This window comes from Salminus brasiliensis, chromosome 6 (genome assembly GCF_030463535.1).
Source record: "Salminus brasiliensis chromosome 6, fSalBra1.hap2, whole genome shotgun sequence".
Taxonomy (NCBI): domain Eukaryota; kingdom Metazoa; phylum Chordata; class Actinopteri; order Characiformes; family Bryconidae; genus Salminus; species Salminus brasiliensis.
This window is the reverse complement of record NC_132883.1, coordinates 5,778,305-5,797,067: the sequence shown is the minus strand read 5'-3', so window position 1 is coordinate 5,797,067 and position 18,763 is coordinate 5,778,305. Positions and strand designations below refer to the sequence as shown.

The 18,763-nt window shown below is 43.9% G+C and overlaps 1 protein-coding gene across 2 annotated transcripts in view; it reads left to right on the top strand.

Annotated features, from left to right (window-relative positions):
• Positions 1 to 16,462, top strand: part of plxna3 (plexin A3) — a 223,737-nt gene extending 207,275 nt beyond the window's left edge. For both annotated transcript variants that reach the window (XM_072681439.1, XM_072681438.1), the window contains exons 25-32: positions 3,455 to 3,614; positions 4,423 to 4,526; positions 4,703 to 4,799; positions 6,584 to 6,774; positions 7,490 to 7,659; positions 9,028 to 9,240; positions 10,228 to 10,378; positions 12,277 to 16,462. In XM_072681439.1, the coding sequence (XP_072537540.1) occupies positions 3,455 to 3,614; positions 4,423 to 4,526; positions 4,703 to 4,799; positions 6,584 to 6,774; positions 7,490 to 7,659; positions 9,028 to 9,240; positions 10,228 to 10,378; positions 12,277 to 12,372 (1,182 nt within the window). In that variant the 3' untranslated portion in view covers positions 12,373 to 16,462. The remainder of the gene's footprint in view (positions 1 to 3,454; positions 3,615 to 4,422; positions 4,527 to 4,702; positions 4,800 to 6,583; positions 6,775 to 7,489; positions 7,660 to 9,027; positions 9,241 to 10,227; positions 10,379 to 12,276) is intronic.
• Positions 16,463 to 18,763: the final 2,301 nt, after the last annotated feature.

The following is an 18,763-nucleotide window of genomic DNA, read 5'->3' as shown; positions in this document are numbered from 1 at the left end:
GCATTTTATAGAACCCATCATTATTACATCATATTATTACCCCCCCCCCAGAATTATATTAGTGATGTGATGATAGTGCCTAACAACATATATTACATTTCAGAACCACACTGAGCCGTTCTGAAAACCTCAATCCTCGAGGGGACGTACATGTTTAATGCCGTTTTATTTGTATAGCGCATTTTATGATGGACAGTGTCCCAAAACAGCCTTACACTTCAAAACCTACTGTTATTAAAAACATCATTATGACATCACAAACACGATGTCACAATAGTGCTTAAAATAGTGTCTTGCATTCCAGAACCAGAAATGCTAAGACATACTAAGGAATACTGAAAAACTCAGTTCTCAAAAGGGGAGGATGTGTTTTGATTCAGTTGTATTTGTGTAATGGTGATTATGACCTTGTGATTACAACCTGTCATTATGACATCACAAATATCACTAATATCAGAGTGCTAATAATGATGTCACACGGTTTACGATAGTGTAAAGCTCCACATGGTTCAAGCTTCTAATTTTACGATTGAATTTATTTGTACACCTCCTTTTTCACCTCATTTCACCAGAGGGCTAATAAAATACCATGGTGTTCATTACCATAAGTGCCCTTAATTCTCCTTTACGGTCCCAGTGTCCCAGTTAAAGCCACAGGAGAGCAGTAGCCTTTCAGAGGCAGTGTATTCAGCACGGATCAGCCTAAAGCAATCAATAGACACAGCAGTCATGCAGATGTCTTAGTGGTTACTCTTAAAGACACGGTCCTCAGGGACTCACAGTAAAGGTCAAGGCCCAGAGGACGGCTACCAACTGTTCACAGAATCAGATTCAGTAGGGTATGAGGGTCAGAGGCTGGTCTTGGATCAGCATCACTTTAGAATTGGGTACCCTCTGAAAAATCAAGGTGCTTCAGATGATTCTTTTAACCACTGGTTCCAAAAAGAACCGTGTTTGAGATGTGTGAGGGTGAACTGGTACACTCTGGGTTACAGTGATGAGGCTGGTCATCTGCAGGACCCTTGGCACCCTTTCTGTTCATTACATGGAGCAGTAGTTGTAGTGGAACTTACATGAGCTGCACTTTTACTGTTGAGACATTCCACTTACCGGACGAACTGGGAATCCAGGGGGAAAATCCGCTCTGCTTCTGCGCTGTAAGCTCACTGAAGGCGGTCTGAGACACAAAGGCTTGGTCTAGGAGAAGGGAGCAGGTCTACCAAATGAGTAGGTGAGTCTGGCACCACTCTGGTTGCGAATTTGACAACATGGCGGACATTGCCCAGGGACTCTTATTAGTGTTAGAGTGGTGTGTTTGACCAGCCAGGGAGTCGAACCCTAGCCTGCCCTGGGGAAAGCAGTGCTGTTGCCCACTATTCTACAATAAAATGACAATTATAAAGCAGCTCGAGTCAGTTCTATCATCTTAACATCTCTGGTGGACAACCAAGCTAATAATGAGCTCTTAATTCAGTTAAATTAATTGGAAGGTTGTGTGGCAGTGCTAAGGTTGAACCAAACCTCGCTCCAGACACCCATTCTAACATATCCCCTCTCCAGCTCCGTGAGGACTCTGTAATGTGTTGTGTAATTGGGTTTTAATCACAACGTCCTGAGGAGTGTGAGTGTGCATCAAGTAGAGGCCCAGAGGAGAGCTGGAATAGCCTTTAGCTAATGATCAGTGAGGGTTCCTAGTTGCAGATGTTGAGAGTGCCAGGTGCACTGTCGTAATGACCTGATTAACACGGCCCGCCTGAACCATTCCAGTGTGATGCTCTCAGGGTCCTCCGACGAATTCACACGTGCCGATATCATTGTGTGAACACACTCATGAAATCAAGATGCTTAGAGTTCCACAATCAGCAGCAGCTTCGTTATTGGAGTTTGACCTGGGGTAAACCTGTGACAGTGGATACATCCAAATGGACAAAAGTATCGGGACACCGGCTCATTCATCGTCTTTTCTGAAATCAGGGGTGTTAAAAAGCAGGTTGATCCTGCATCTGTTGGAGTAATCGTCTCGGCTGTCCAGGGAAGAAGGTTTTCTACTAGATTGTGGTTTGAGGATTGCTGTGAGAATTTGATTGCATTCAGTGGCATAAGCGTTAGTGAGGTTAGTGATCACCACCCCACCTTATCATCCTCATTTCCTCAGCTCATCCTAAAAGTATTGGATGGAGGCTCCATCATTCATTCCAGAGAACACGAGTCCTGCTCTGTTGGCAGTGCTTCTCTACTAGACAAGACAAGACTAGACTAGCTGTGTATGTGTGCATTTGCACATCTGTATCAGCAATGGGTGCAGCTTAAAGTAGCTAAATGTATTTATCAGAAGGGCTGTTCACAAACATTTGGACACCTAGTTTATGTCACTTTCCACAGGATGAAAGTTGAAAGTGGATCCATTGGATTTCTGCATGCAGAGCCAGTGTCTGGGTGTTAATGCCCCCCGCTCCTTCACCCTGACAGCGGTCCAGTCTAATGCACGCTCCGTTCTGAAGGCTGGGGCTGGGATGCGGAAAGTGGTGGTGTGATCAGGAGTGCCTGGTTCAGTTTTCAGACCCCTGTTTTACCTGCAGTGTGTGATGGCCAGCAGGTCAATGCTCTCTTCCATTTTTTAAATCGATCTGCGACTGTTTCCTAAAAGCCTCTCCATCTGTTCTGCTCTGCCCGGCGCGTGGCAGCAGATGGAGTCTTCAGCGGTGACATCACGCTTAATGTTTATATCGCTGTGTTGATCAATCGGGCCGAAGCGTGAAAGAGCGTCGGATTGATCGAGGAGGGGCCGACCGGGCAGATCGCCCTCCAAATCTATAGAGACGCCTCCACCTTCTAATGGAAATGTATGACACCCGAGCACGCATCACTGTCTAGACTTCCCACATAAACAGAGTGTGTGTGTGTGTGTGTGTGTGTGTGTGTGTATCAGTGACTTATGTCTAAGGAGATGCTTGGTAATGATGCCAGGGATGAATGCATTTTGCCATTTATCTCATCACTTCTCATAATGTGTTTGTTTTTGCTTTTTTATTACTAATAAGTGTCTCTCTCTCTGTCTCTTTCTCTCTCTCTCTTTCTCTCTCTCTCTCTCGCCCCTCCCTCCACCCATTATTCCACCACCCGTACCTCCCCTTCCCTTTCAATCTGTCAATCTCTCCTATTTCTGCCCCTCCCTCTTCCCTCCACCACTTCTCTACCTCTCTCTAACTTTCACTTGATCGTTTATTTCTCTCTCTCTCTCTCTCTCTCTCTCTCTCGCCCGCTCACTTTCTTTCCTAACTTTTTCCTCTCTCTTAATTTTCATCTTTTCTCCCTCTCCCTATCAATCTCTCTCCTTTTTCTCCCTCTATTTTTCTCCTCTATCTCTTTCTCCCTCCACCCTCCCTCGTTCTCCCCTTTCTCCCCTCTTTCTCCCTCCCTACCTCCCTCATTCTCCTCTTTCTCTCTCTCACAGACTCTGATGTGTATTCCTCCGGAGGGCGAGGCAGGTACAGAGGTTCCGGTGAAGGTGCTGAACTGTGACACAGTGACCCAGGTGAAGGACAAGCTGCTGGACGCTGTTTATAAAGGCATTCCCTACTCGCAGAGACCACAGGCTGACGACATGGATCTGGGTGCGTTCACAGAACACCAGCACCAGCAACTTCAGTCCTGGACTATCAAACATCAGCATGGTCAAAACAGTAGCGATAGAAGCTACTGTGGCCTCTGGAGCCTGTACATGTGTCCATTTAGATTGATAGCCGCATGCTATACACAGCTTAAAGATTGTACGCAATGGTAGAGACGTGCAGCTTGCACTGGGGTAATTGGCTACAGTACCTAGTCCAGGTCTAGGAAATATATATATATATATATATATATATATATATATATATATATATGTGTGTGTGTGTGTGTGTAAAGTATTGCAATATGTTTTTTGGGGAGGAAAATAGGTTACATGTAAAGCTTGGAGACAGACAGTGGTTGCTTTTGTGTTGTGTTTAAAGCCCGGCCACTAGATGGCAGTGTTGTACTGTCTTCAGATCCCACTGTTTGATTTGATAAAATAGTATCGCAATATTGAATATCACCAGGTTCTTGCCAAAACAAGCTCTAATAATATACACAAGCTGCGCCTATACACAGCTATAAGATGCATATAATGAAGGCATTCAGCTATATTGTTGTGTAAATGCACACACACAGCTTGTCTACTCCCTGTAGAGAAGTACTACAAATAGATTAGGACTCTGTGGAGCATCCTATTGGCACCCCAGGCCCTATAAAGCCCCAAGCAATTGAAGAACTGTGTTTTCTGGAATGATGGTGCTCCATCCACTACTTTTGGAATGAGTTGGGAAGTCGGTAATGTGGTGGGGTGGTGAGCATCAAATAATGAAAAAGCAGGTAAAACTAAACACAGCCTTTCTCTGTCAGAATGGAGACAGGGCCGGCTGACCAGAATCATCCTTCAAGACGAAGATGTCACCACGAAGATCGAGAGCGACTGGAAGCGACTGAACACGCTGGCGCATTACCAGGTTAGACAACAACGAGCACTCAATAAGCTCAATAAGCCCACGGCCTCTCCTCACGCCGCCGGCTAATGGATATGCCGAACAGCCTCTGAAAGACTCTCGAGCGAGCAGCCTCGTGCGATAGATACAGATGTCTCTCATATTAGTTACTGATTCTCTTCTGCTTTTCCTCCACGCAGGTGACAGATGGCTCCGTGGTGGCTCTGGTTCAGAAGCAAGTGTCTGCGTACAACATCGCCAACTCGTTCACGTTCACGCGTTCCCTCAGCCGATACGGTGCGCCACAGTGCTCTCTGATCGCCTTCCAGCACACAAAACTGTTCGCCTTCTTCCTCTCCCAGCCGCCATATGCTGTCTGAAATGCGAGCGGCTCTCTAACACTGATTCAGGATCAGCTGGCTTTGTTCAGATGCTTAACTCAAACCACTGTGTTGAAGAAACAGTAGAACTGGTTTCAGATCAGTGCCATTGAGTTTTCACTCTGTTTCTAAGTACGGTACACGGGTGGTTTGGTTTCGTGGGCATGGATTAAGCCTAGTCTTGGACTGAACTGCAGTATCCATGGTGAATCGCCATTAACACGCCTATAAATAAAGATCCACTGTCGATAGGACCATGGTTGCAGTGGAGATGTGAAGAATCTTCTGAAGGTCTACATATCCATCACTCCATTACGCATCTCTATTACACACAAGGTTCTTTCAGGACAGAGGTCTTCAGATCTGGACCTTGAATCCAGTTTTCAGTCCTTGGTAGGTTTGACACTGTGTGTCCAATCAGGTACATTAAATGTCCCCTTAACTTCCAGCAGGACCAACATCCAGGACTGGAAACTGGATTCAAGGTCTAGATTTGAAGGCCTGGGAGTGTAGTCTAGGCTTGATGTATAGTAGGTGTGGGAATCCAGGCCACAGTCTTTAAGTGGACCTTTTAAAGTGTCTTCTTGCTAGAGGTGCCATGATTAGTGGGCGTAGTCGATGACATCAGCGCTGATCATTTTAATTATGTACAACTTTGACTTTAGCTTTTTAGGTCTCTAAAACACTTGAGGTCAGACATTTCTCGCTCCGGTCCAGTCGCTCCATTTGAAGCTACAGTTTAAAAAAAAAAAAAAAAAGTTAAAAAATGGGGTTTTACAAGTTCACAAAGACCCAAGGCATCGAAAGTATGAGATCATCTGAAATTAGCATGAAACTAAAAGCTGGCTTGTATACTGGGCAATGTTTGGAAGGTGACGAGAAAACACACAGGCGCTATTCTAGACGAGGGACTGCCAGAAATGGCAAAGCCAGGCTGGTTCATACCTAGTGCAGGCATCACTGCTCAACGTTCCCACCTCACGTTGTCACTCCAATCCTGTCACTTTGGCCTGGCGTCTGCAGTGGGTATGAACCAGCCTTGATTAACTGTTGGTAGGGAAGCTTTTTAAGTCTGTTGTTCTTGTGGCCATTAAATGCTCTCGTTATTAAATCGATGTACTCGTCTGTCTGCTACCTTCGCACTTTCAGTAAATACGTAACCAAGAGAAATTGTTAAGACAGACAGATCATTTTATGGAGGAAAATGAATATCTGTAGATATTATTAGAAAAACATTGTTAGTGGCAGCTCTATGTCTTGCCTCTACAGACAGTACATTCATAGTGTATCCTCCAACATATTCTATTAATACTTTTGGACTGTAATTGGACTGACGTCCATAGGCTTGTCCAGAGTTATTTAGCTCCACAAGCTGTGCACTTATGTAATCCTCTGAACAGCGCCCAATTCTAACAGACTCATGCTAAACCATCTGCTGGACAGAAGCTATTAAACTGCTTTTCAACAAGAAAGGTCATTATTCTGTGCTTAATAATTTAGCTGCTCTGGTACATGTTGTTTCTCTGGACACGGTAATGCTCAGTGAAGAAGAATCACTCAATAAACAGTCTTCCCCTAAACCCTGAAGAATGGCAATAAAAGCAGACAGCAATTTCCTAGGCTGCAGGTGCATGGAGGAGCACAGTGAGAGCCCCCTCTTATCTGTTTGTAGTAATATTCGTTTATTGTGTTTTGACGCAGAGAGTTTGTTGAGGACCTCCAGCAGTCCGGACAGCCTCCGGTCTCGAGCGCCCATGATCACCCCAGATCAGGAGACGGGCACCAAGCTGTGGCACCTGGTGAAAAATCACGAGCACGCGGACCAGCGCGAGGGCGACCGCGGCAGCAAGATGGTGTCCGAGATTTACCTCACTCGTCTCCTGGCAACAAAGGTATTCATTTACATTTATTTTCTCCACAATCAGGAACAGCAGCAACACTATATGTCCAAATGTTTGTGGACACCTCTTCTAGTTGATGGGGATCTGCAGATGCACACCCGCGCGCGCACACACATGGCTTGTCTAGTCCTTATAGAGAAGTACTGCCAATAGAATAGGACTCTTTGGAGCAGATAAACATGAACCCATCGGCACCATGCCTGTGCCTAATGGCAGGCATGAGCCAAAGGGGTATAAAGCCTCCCAGCACTGAGCTGTGGAGCAGTGGAAGAACTGTGTTCTCATGAATGATGGTGGTGCTCCATCCAATGCTTTTGGGATGAGTTGAGGATAAGATGGGGCGGTGATCATCCAACATCCTGACCTCACTAAGCCTTTTGTCACTGAATGCAATCAAATCCTCACAGCAATGCTCCTTGAAAATCGAGTGGAAAGATTTCCTCAGACAATGGAGAGCAGGTGTCCCAATACTTTTGTCCATATAGTGTATAATTCAGGCTGTATGTAAACCAGGAGGTCTTATGGAGTCCATGGGGTCAGAGCTGGTTTGGTGACCGCTACCAATTAGCATTAAGAAAATGCAGTCACTCTTAGCCACATTAGCATGTTTGGTACAGACAATCTTTAAGTGTGTGTGTGTGAGTGTATGTGTGTGTCCTGCATGTAATATACTAAATAAAAAAAATGTGGTGTCTTGTGTTATCAGGGTACTCTGCAGAAGTTTGTGGACGACCTGTTTGAGACGGTGTTCAGCACGGCTCACCGTGGCAGCGCCCTCCCGCTGGCCATCAAGTACATGTTTGACTTTCTGGACGAGCAGGCGGACAAGAGACAGATCAGTGATCCAGATGTGCGCCACACCTGGAAGAGCAACTGGTGAGCCTCCGTGCACTTTCACAGGCAGGAGAATGTAATGTTAGGATTCTTATTGGCGCAGCATAGACTTCTTGCCTGGGCATGGACTTGAAACCCACTCTTGATGTGTAGAGAGCAGTGGGAGTTAACCACGGCGCTATACCATCTGACCCTCTGTTACATGTAGGGCTTCGTGATATTGGTGGGTATTCTTCGGGGGTTGGTGTGGTGCAACAGATAACACCACTACCTGCCAGTGAGCTACCACACCATGTGGGAGACTGGGGTTCGATTCCCGGTCTGGATGACTATGCTGTGCTACACCAATAAGAGTCCTTGGGCAAGACTCCTAACACTACATTGGCCCTCCTCTGTAATACGAGTAACCTTGTAAGTCGCTCTGGATAAGAGCGTCAGCTAAATGCCATAAATGTAAATGTAAATGTGGTATCAGTGTTTACTTGCTTATTGGTCACGTTCTGAAAGTTCTGTTTTGCTGATGTCAGAACAGTCACAAGGTCCAGCAAACATCAGATATTTGGTCAAAACAATGGATTCACCAGTGTGTTTATAGTATATTTTAAGGTATATTGACACCACATGACTCTACATGAACTAGAACCAGAAAGTGCCGCTCCAACGTTTCTTATAATTTACTTTTAATATTCATTGCTTTTTACTTAAGAACACTTTTTGTTGAAGAATAAAAACCTGTAAAACTTGGTGTAGGTAGCATCCACTACAGGCGGCCTACTGGAGGTTTGCCTCGTCTCTTTGAGACCAGGTTCAGGTAAAATTCTTAATCAGTATCACAGCTTTGGTCTTTAAAATACTGACAAAATAGAAGGCTGCAATATGTGAACAAGCCCTCCAACCAATATGAACCATTGTTGCCATTCTGTGATAAAGGGGCAGTTTTGCTAGTATCAGGACAGTCACGAGATCCAGCAAACAGCATCAGATCAGTGGTGTGAAACATCAACCTTGTTCTGAATTGGTTAGAGTGGTTGTTTGCATATTGCAGCCTTCAGTGCTATATATTACAAATTCTAGCTGAACCTGGTCTTATAGAGTTAAGAACACACTTATTTTAGAATAAAAACTGTAAAATGTGGTGTAGGTAGTATGCCCTACATACTACTGAAAGAGTGGGTTCAGCTAAGATATCAAAACTAGTATCACAAGGCTTCAGTTTTGCCTTGCTGAGCAGAACTACAGTAGGTAAAGCTACAAGCAGTCAGAGATGCACTGGGAAAAATTCAGCCTGGTCATTTAAGCAGCTTAAGCTTTCCAAAGGTCTGATTTCTTGTACTTAGGGCCTGTAAAAAGATGTACCTAAATAATGTAATGCATTCATTCTCTCCACTGTCTCTCCTGTCTGTCTTCCAGCCTGCCCTTGCGATTCTGGGTGAACGTCATAAAGAACCCTCAGTTTGTGTTCGACATCCATAAGAGCAGCATCACAGATGCATGTCTGTCTGTAGTGGCTCAGACCTTTATGGACTCGTGCTCGACGTCGGAGCATCGCCTGGGCAAAGACTCGCCCTCCAACAAACTACTTTATGCTAAAGACATCCCCAACTACAAGAGCTGGGTGGAGAGGTAGGGAAGACCCTCTGCCTCTTTATGCATATGATTAAACTCACTGCTCTGCTATTTTCAACTACACTACATGTCTAAATGTCTGTGGACTTTCTAATGAATGCATTCAGCTACTTTACGTTGTACCCATTGCTGACACAGATGTGCAAATGCACACACACACACAGCTTGTCTAGTCTTTGTAGAGAAGTTCTGCCAATAGAATAGGACTCTCTCGAGCAGATGAACATCAACCTGTTGGCACCATGCTGCCTAATGCCTGATGTGGGCTAGAGCAATCCTCCAGCATTGAGCTCAATAAGCTGTGGAGCAGTGGAAGAATTAGCCTTCCTGACCTCACTAACGCTGGCCGTTGAAAGCAATCAAATCCTCACAGCAACGCTTGAAAATCCAGAAATCAAGAAATCCTTTCCTGGACTGTTACGCCAACAAAAGCAGGATAAGCTCTCTGTAATACCCTTGATTTGATAAGAAACAGTAAATGAGCAGGTGTCCCAATATTTTTGTCCATAGAGTGTAGTTTATAGATCTGCCCAGATTACAGAACTCCTGGCATGCGTCAGTTCCCCAGGAGCAAAAAATAGCAGTCCTCACATAGTGCGACTTTATTATACTTTAGTATATAATACCTTTAGAGTTTAAAGGGTTAACCAGTAACAGGGTTGACTTAAGTAAAGGTAAAGTGCATTATGGTGCAGCCATGTGGGAAGCCTGAAGCCATGGTCTTGTGAGTCATAGCCACATTCCTTATCTACAGAGGATACCACTGCTCTTTTTTATAGAATAGGCCTCAATCATCTCTTTTTTTTTATTAGTATCTGTTGACGCTGAGTGTCTGTTTACAGCATAGTTCAGCAATCACAATAAGCTTGTGTTTGATTTTCGCATGCTGGCAAATTCACATTGATTGCTGGTAATAAGTGGAGTATTGATCTTGAGAGTGTGTGTGTGTGTGTGTGTGTGTGTGTGTGTGTGTTTTTCTTCCAGGTACTACAGAGACATCAGTAAGATGCCTAGTATCAGCGATCAAGACATGGACGCCTATCTGGTGGAGCAGTCTCGTCTCCATGGCAGCGAGTTCAATACGCTGAGCGCACTCAATGAGCTCTATTTTTACATCAACAAGTACAAAGAGGAGGTGGGCTCTGAAACAAGCGCGCACCATTCACACTGTTCATTTGTGCTTTTACACCCATTTCGCACTGTTCTCCGGACGCCTTTTTCCATCTCGCTAATGGGTAAAGATGCACTGCTCTTGAATTACTGGGAAAGCAGGATCTTGGAAAAGCAGCAAGTTCCACAAAATGCAGAGGAACTCTTCGTTACTTTGCTTTGCTCCTTTCCCAGCAGGCAGTGGACGTCAGTTTGAGGCCAGAAAGACATTGGATGATGTATAGATGTTAAGTTCTAGTTGTACATGAAAATCAGATTGACATCAAAAAAGAAAAAAAAGACATTGAATTTAGATCAAATTGAATGTACATATCCAGAGAAAAACAACATTTGGTCATATCAAGCTCCTACACTGTGCAAACATTGAATTCTGGTTTGGAAAAACAAGTCACATCCATAAAAAACAACATTTAGTTGACATTCAGCGCCAACATTAGAAAGATGTTGAATTTTGGTTGGAAATCTAATGCCCATATCCATTATAAACATTTAGTTGGCAGCTCCAACATTAGACACATGTTGAATTTTGGTTAGAAATCAAACACACATACCCATAAAAAACAACATTTGGTTAACATTCAGCTCCAACATTAGAAAGATGTTGTATTTTGTTTGGAAATCAAACGCACATATCCATAAAAACCTACATTTAGTTGACATTGAGCTTCAACATAACAAAGATGTTGAATTTTGGTTGGAAGTCTAATGCCCATATCCATAAAAACCCACATTTAGTTGATATTTAGCTCCAACATTAGACAGATGTTGTATTTTGGTTGGAAATCAAACCCACATATCCATTAAAAAAACAACATTTGGTTGACATTCAGCTCCAACATTAGACAGATGTTGATTTTTGGTTGGAAATCTAAAGCCCATATCCATAAAAAACAACATTTAGTTGACATTCAGCTCCAACATTAGACAGATGTTGATTTTTGGTTGGAAATCAAACGCACATATCCATAAAAAACATTTAGTTGACATTGAGCTCCAACATTAGACAGACAGTGAATTAAAAGGTAGTTAACACCATGATTTAAAACCTCCATCATATCAGTGTCTGACAATGTTGGAATTTCACGTTGTGCGGACGTTAACATTAAGAAGTTCAGCTGACGTTGGTCTCTTACGTCAGTATGACGTTGGCATGTGACGTCTGGAAGACGTTGGATTTTGGTTCCTTCGCAGCACAATATCAGCCTCAGTGGACATCACTGTTCTACATCAAACTGCATTTGGCATTAGACGTTATCCTGACACTGAATCCAGACACGTGATGTTAAGAAACCAACAAAAATCCATGTTGGCTGCAGCCAGTATCCTACGTCAGACTGACGTTGACATTAGACGTTGTCCTTACATTGAATTCTGGTCACCCAAGGTCACGACTGCATTCACCAGATAACGTCTAGACGATGCTTTTATACACACAGTGTTTATACTGGCCTAGTCTTTGACCTCCTACAAATGTGTGTGTGTGTGTGTGTGTGTGTGTGTGTGTGTGTGTGTGTGTGTGTGTGTGTGTGTGTGTGTTTTGGGGGGGGTGGGGACATTGTTAAAGTTGCATAAGGAGGTTCATGAATTGCAAATTACATTTCAACATTATTGGGTCCATTTTGATGCCCATGTCCTGTGAGATTACGCTTCATATTCATCCTGAGTTCCATTCAGTCTCATCAAACCGTCCATGGCCAGAAAGCTTACTATGGAATATTGAATTAGTACATGTGTGTGTGTGTGTGTGTGTGTGTGTGTGTGTGTGTGTGTGCGCGCGCGAGTGTATGTGTCTGTCTATCAGCTAATGGGTCCCATTTCTCTCTCTCTCCTTCTCTCTCTACCTCTCCATCTCTCTGTCTGCAGATCTTGACGGCTCTGGACAGAGACGGGTACTGCCGCAAACACAAACTGAGACACAAACTGGAACAAGCCATTAACCTGATGTCTGGCAGCAGCTGAGAGTGGTGGACTGATGGACCAGGAGGAGAGGAGAAAGAAGGGGAAGGGAAGGGAGAAAGGATTGGCCGGACGGCTCTTAGGAACTTGCCGGCACTGGGACGACGTCCGCAGCTTTCGCTTGGAAAAGAAGCTAAGACAAGCTAAGACACTGGACAATCAAATCTAAAGGAACCACAGCACAGCACACCAAGCCCAGTAACTCTCCCGGACCACGACCTGTGCAGCCAAGAGCCCTGACTCGCCCTCATCTGGATCTGCCTCGAGCAGGAGACCTCTTATCTTACCTTACTTTCTCTACTTTCTTTCATAATGTGTCTCACTGTCGGTCTAAATATCTCTCGCCCCCTCTTTCTCTCTCTCTCATTTTCTTTCTCGTGTATCTCACTTACACTTTTTCTCCTGTTTCTTTCTGTCTCTCTTTCTCTCTCGATCTCCCCTCTCCTCATTCTGGCCTTTTCCAATGCCGCTCATATTCAAGCAAACTGCCGAAAAAAAAGAAGAAAAAAAAACATCAAACAAAAAAAAAAACAACAAAAAATAAACTTTTGGACGCGGACAACTGTGGATCACTGAGATACATTCCAATGAGAAAAGGCGCACGCGCTGTTGCCTTGGAAACCGTGCTAAATTGTGAAGCTAGTGCCATGGATTGAAACAAAAAAACTGACTTTGTACTCTGGGAAAGCAGGACGGAGACGCAGTAACCTTAGTAACGTTAAAAAAACAACGGAACCGTGTGTTAATACAGCGACTTTCTCAACCTGGAGAGGCCGAGGAGGCCCCATGGACGGTGAGGCGAAGTCTGATGAAGGGCAAAAACATCAGGCATGTAAAAAGGATGGGGTGATTCCAGGGGCCTCCTTGGAGGAACTGCATCCAGCGGGAACGCATCGAGGTCAGGCTGGGAGGCAGGTGCCACTTCCTCAAGTCGGAAAAAAAAAACAACAACAAAAAAAAACGCCATAGACCGGAAAAGCGCCTTTTTCTCTCTTATTTTTCTCTTTTCTCGTGAATCTGGGGCCAAAGGGACCTGGCCTCTTCGAGACTCGTGGATCAGCATCCTTCGAAGCTTGCCTTTTCTGTTTCGTCCGGACTCAAAGCTGAACCCCAACCCTAATAAATGGCCTCAAGCTGGCCGCTTTTTTTTTTTTTTTTTTTGCCCTTTCCTAGATATTGTACCCCCCTACCTTGCTCCCTACTTTTTTTTGTTAGTTTATTTTGTAAACCACTGTGTTACTGTGAGGATTGTGAGGATTCGAGTGTTAACTCAAGATTTGTGGTCCTTTCCTGTTCCGCGTAACGGGAGAAGTGTTGTACTTTGATAAACAAGCATCCTGACCTAATAGATCCATCCATCCAAGAGCAATAAGCCAAGTTCAGAACGGAAGCCATGACTCAAAATTCCCTACGTGTTCAAAAATTCGCCATTTCCCAAACACAGAAATTTTCCACACGTTAGTCACGTTCGCTCATGTAAATATCCTCCTCTTTTCTTTCCTTCTGTGTGTAAATCTCAACAAATGTCAGACTCGGAACGTACGGTATGTAAAATCAATCAAAACACCAAGCACAATAGGGAAAGACGGGATTTTGGAAGGTGAACGAGCCGCTATTTTTTTTTTCTTTTATTTATTTTCTTTTTCCCGTTTTTTCAGAGCTCCTCGGCCGTCCCCTCGAACCTTATCGCTAATCCTCCTCTGAGCTCCGAGCTCGATCTGAATGAAGATTGTGTCAGTTCTATCTGCATTTTGCAAACAACATGGCCTTAAGTCATCCGTCCTCTTTATCCGAGGGACGTCGTCCTCTTTTTTCGCGACAGCCGTGCCGTTCTCTGTTGCCGTGGCGACGGGAAAACTGCTGGTTAACACAAATTACTCTAGGAGGAAGTTGTTGTGAGTAAATCAGAAGAATTTTACTTTTTTTTTCCCCACACACAGTCCTGGAGTTTTTATTGTGCTTTCTAATTTATTGTGTTATTTATTTCCACAACACAGGAATGTACGCTGTCATGTACAGTATTAGTGATTGGAGCAAATCTTTGCCACAAAAAAAAATCCAACAAATCATAAGCTTTTCACGGCCAAAATCCCTGAAAAAAATCCGGATTTCTGCAGCTCCAGTATTTGTTGAAATGTTCCGATTTAGAAAGCGTCCACTTCGTGTCCAGACCAAGTACGGTCAGTCCAAGCCGACTGCAGAGAAACAAAAGAAGCTCCCGCTCCAAAGCAGACGTCAGCTGGGAGTTGGAGTCTAGACCAGTGTCCTTGCGAGCGCTAGGCAAATCTGTGTGGGCCTGATTAATTATGCTTTTAGTTCAGATAGTCAAGGACGTTCACCGCTGTGGATGGAAAGTCGGCAACGTGTGGTTGGGGGGTGTGTGTGTGTGTGTGTGAGATTGGGGTGTGTGTGTGTGTGCTGTGATGGCCTTTATCTAAAATGAAATCCTCCTGCTGAAGCTTGGATGATGCTGTGATGTGGATAGCGGACTCAGTACTGTAGCTTTTGCTGGTTACTGTTGTGCACACTAAGTAAACATTAGGGTCCGCTCGTGAAGGTGCCTCAGAAGGGTTCGAGTGATGCTGTCAAATAGAGCTCTGCTGCAGCTTTGCTGTGGTGGAGTTTTACTTTCTGTATCCAATTATTTTTTTTTTAGCTCTACCATCAAGGAACCACTATTGGCTTCCTAAAGAACCTTCAAGGGATCATTCTTTAGAGAACCACCTATTGCAACTGAGACGTGGAGAGTGTGAAAAACCTTTTTAAAGCTTAAAAGAACCCTTAAATTGCCATAGAACCTTTACAGTATATGGCTCTTTAGTTTGGCATTGCTCAAAGAACCATTTCTGTGACCTATTGGCCCCCTATTGAACCATAAAGGCCCCTAAAGAACCATAATTAAACATGTTACATTCATTCACCGCTACATTCTCTAAAAAAACCTGTTCAGAAATGAGAGGGCGTGTGAAGAACCTTCCAAAGATTTAAAGTACCTTCCCAGAGTGCAATGGTTCTGTACGAGAACCATAGCATAACTTGCGCATCTAATTTTTAAGAGAGGTTCTTAAAAGAACCCAACCCACAACATATAGGGATAGAACAAAAGGGGGGCAGGGCTTTTAGTTTAGGGAACCATCTCTGTTTTTTTTTTTTAAATGGTTCTCTAAAGAACCTATTAGGGTTTATTTGGGGTTTTTTTTTTCCTGGCAGTGGTTCTCCGACCAGTCCTCAAAGGGACTCTCGGACAGGCTGGACTTTGGCTCCAGCCCAACCCACAACACATAGGAATAGAGCAGAAGAAAACAACCATCTGCAGAACCCAGGAGCTGGGACAAGGGCTTTTAATTTAGGGAACCAACTCTGTTTTTAAAAGGGTTCTCTAAAGAACCAATCAGCTTTTAATTTTCTGGTTCTCAAACCAGTCCTCAAGGACTTTTAGACCAGCTGGACTTTGGCTCCAGCCCAACTCACCACACATAGGGATAAATGTAAAAAAAAGAAAAGAAAAGCCATCTGCAGGACCCAGGGGCCGCAACCTAGGTTTTGATTAGCAAGGCTTTGGGAACCAAGGGAACCAAATGTGGTTCTTCTGTGACATTACACGCAAAAAGGTCGTACCTTTGGGTCGTAGCATTGTGTGAGGGTTCTTTAAATTCTTTAAAAAGGTTCCTCAGTCTCGCACATCTCTTTTACCCTGGTCCATCAAGAACACAAGACCTCAATATGTCAGAAATGGGAAATTTACAATTCAGGCTCACTGAATGTAACTCAGACCGGCCTTCTTATTCCCAGCTTATGGTAGAACATCGTGTCCCAGAACCAGGTTTTCCGTTCGAGGAAGCCTGTTCGAGTGAAGACAGGCACGTATACAGGTCTGAACAGAAACGGGAACGTTAGCGTGAACCTCCATCACAGTGGAGAGTCGCGATGGATGGTGAGCGCAAGGCGCCCGAATGACTCTTTCCCGAACTGCAGATGGAAGTCTGAGGGCGGGCTGTTCTGAAGGAAATGTGGAGCTTATTAACATGTAAAAAAAGCTGCAGGATGATAATTAAGGAGTATCCTTTTGAACATTTGTTTGTTGTGTTTTAGACGGGGGGGGGGGGCGTGGGGTTGGGGGGAGGAAACGGGGTCAGCTCGTGCCGAATCTGGGTCTGCCGTAGGGTTTCACGCTCTTGCAACACGAGGCGCCTCGAATTACTAACGGCGGCCTGCTCGGCCAAGCCGCCGAGTCAGCGTACGGCAGCAGCAGGTACATCCCGGCCACAATTCAGGAGAAAGCACTCTGTTAGAGCATAGAGACTAATCCTAAATCTACACCAAAAAACAATTAAAAATCGAAAAGACGTTTATGATCTAGCGCCTCTTGGTTGAAGCCGCATCATAAGGTTTACATCTGATTTTCGTAACTGTGAGTAAAGCCAAACGTACTGTTGGGAACTGGGGGGGAGGGGGGTGTTTTCGGGACTTCTCCAGGTCGCATTCGCACTGCCTGTAAGAAACCTTTTCTTATCGAGAAGCGCAATTAGAATTTGATTTAGTTTTTTTAATTCTTCGTTTTCCTTCTCTCTGGAGAGTCTTACTGAGAGATGCTCGTTAGCGTATGCCTCGGCTGGTATTAGCCATATTATCAGAAGTCGCCTGATAGTTCGTTTTTTCTGAAGCGGAAGCCGTGCTGAGATGCTTACAGTCTGTAAAGTGATAAAACAGCATACTATTAAAAGCACCTGTACTTGTGAGGACGAGAGGAGTGAGTGTGTGGGGGGGGTCGTGGTGTTTTTCAGTAGAATCGGTAGAAGAATATGTCTGTTTTTGATCCATAACTACATTTCAGTCAGTGTTCGAGTTCTAAAAGAAGAAGAAGAAAAAAAAAAATTACATTTTTGTCTCAGATGAATTAATTCTAATTTATTTGTTGGTTTTGTCCGTTTCTCTCAAATGTTTTAATCAATTATATCGTAACAGACTTGTTTACAGTTTCAAAGATATATGGAGTTTATTAACAATGTGTCTGGAGAGGAAGTAGCTTTGTGTCTGACTGGCTGACTGATTGACTGACTGATTGGTTGATTGATTGATTGATTGGTTGATTGAGTAATGGATGACTGCTTTGCCTAGTCCTTAATTCTATATAAATATATAAATATATTTTGTATAATTATTGGTTCGAAATGTTTTCTTTTAAATTATTATGATTTTTTTGCTTTTGGTTTCGGATTGTTTTATATTTTCCTTTGTTTATCCGTCTGAAGGAACTGTAGGAATAATCTGTTCAACGCTGGCTGCAATGAAGTGTTTTGTATATATTTGCACTTTTTTTTACTCAGTCCGCAAGGTTTTTGGAAAGATTGGATTCTAACTTAAATGTTCAAACGACAAGCATGGTGTTCTTATTTTTTTTTTCCTCCTTTTCTTTTTGTTTTTCCTTTTGTTTTGCTAATTAAAAGATATGTGGATGATGCTGTATATTTGAATGTTTCTTTGTATATGTTATCATCTGCAAGGACTATTTTCTCTCAACAGATTGATGTTTTCATTCAAATAAAAAACAAGTGACTCAGTGAAAAGTGGCACCAGTGACGCGAGATCAGATGGAGGAACATGCGTGTTGAGACCTTGCTTAGTCACAGAGGTTCAGAACCACACTACATGCCCAAATGTTTGCGGACACCCCTTCTAATGAAGGCATTCAGCTACTTTAACTTGCACCCGTTGCTGCTGACACAGATGTCATGTGGATAGTGTTTAGTAAAGAAGTACTGCCAATAGAATAGGACTAGAGTAGCAGATAAACATCAACCTTTTATCACCATGCCTGATGTCAGGCGAGGCCCTTCTTTCTCTCTCCAGGGTCCATCTTTTGTTTGTGTCTCTCTGTCCCTGCCCTCTCCTGCTGTCCCTTTCTCACTCATCTCTCTCTCTCTCTCTCTCTCTCTCTCTCTCTCTCTCTCTCTCTCTCTCTCTCTCTCTCTCTCTCTCTCTCCTCCCTCTCTTCCCATCGCTATCTCTCTCTTTCCATCGTCTTTAGTAAAGTACTGCCAATAGAATAGGACTAGAGTAGCAGATCAATATCAACCTTTTATCACCATGCTTAATGTCAGGCGAGGCCTAGAGGGGTTTAAAGCCCCCCAGCTCTTTTTAATAGATAAAAAACCCAACGCTCTGTACCTCCGCTTCTCCTCTTCTTTCTCTCTCCAGGTCCTACTGTCCCTTTCTCGCTCATCTCTCTCTCTCTCTCTCCTCCATCTTTTTTTTTTACCCTCCATCTCACTCTGCCTCTCTCCCTCTATCTTTTTCTCTTTGCCTGCCTCTCTCGCCATCTCTATCTCTCTCTCTTTCCATTGTCTTTAGTAGAGAAGTACTGCCAATAGAATAGGACTAGAGTAGCAGATCA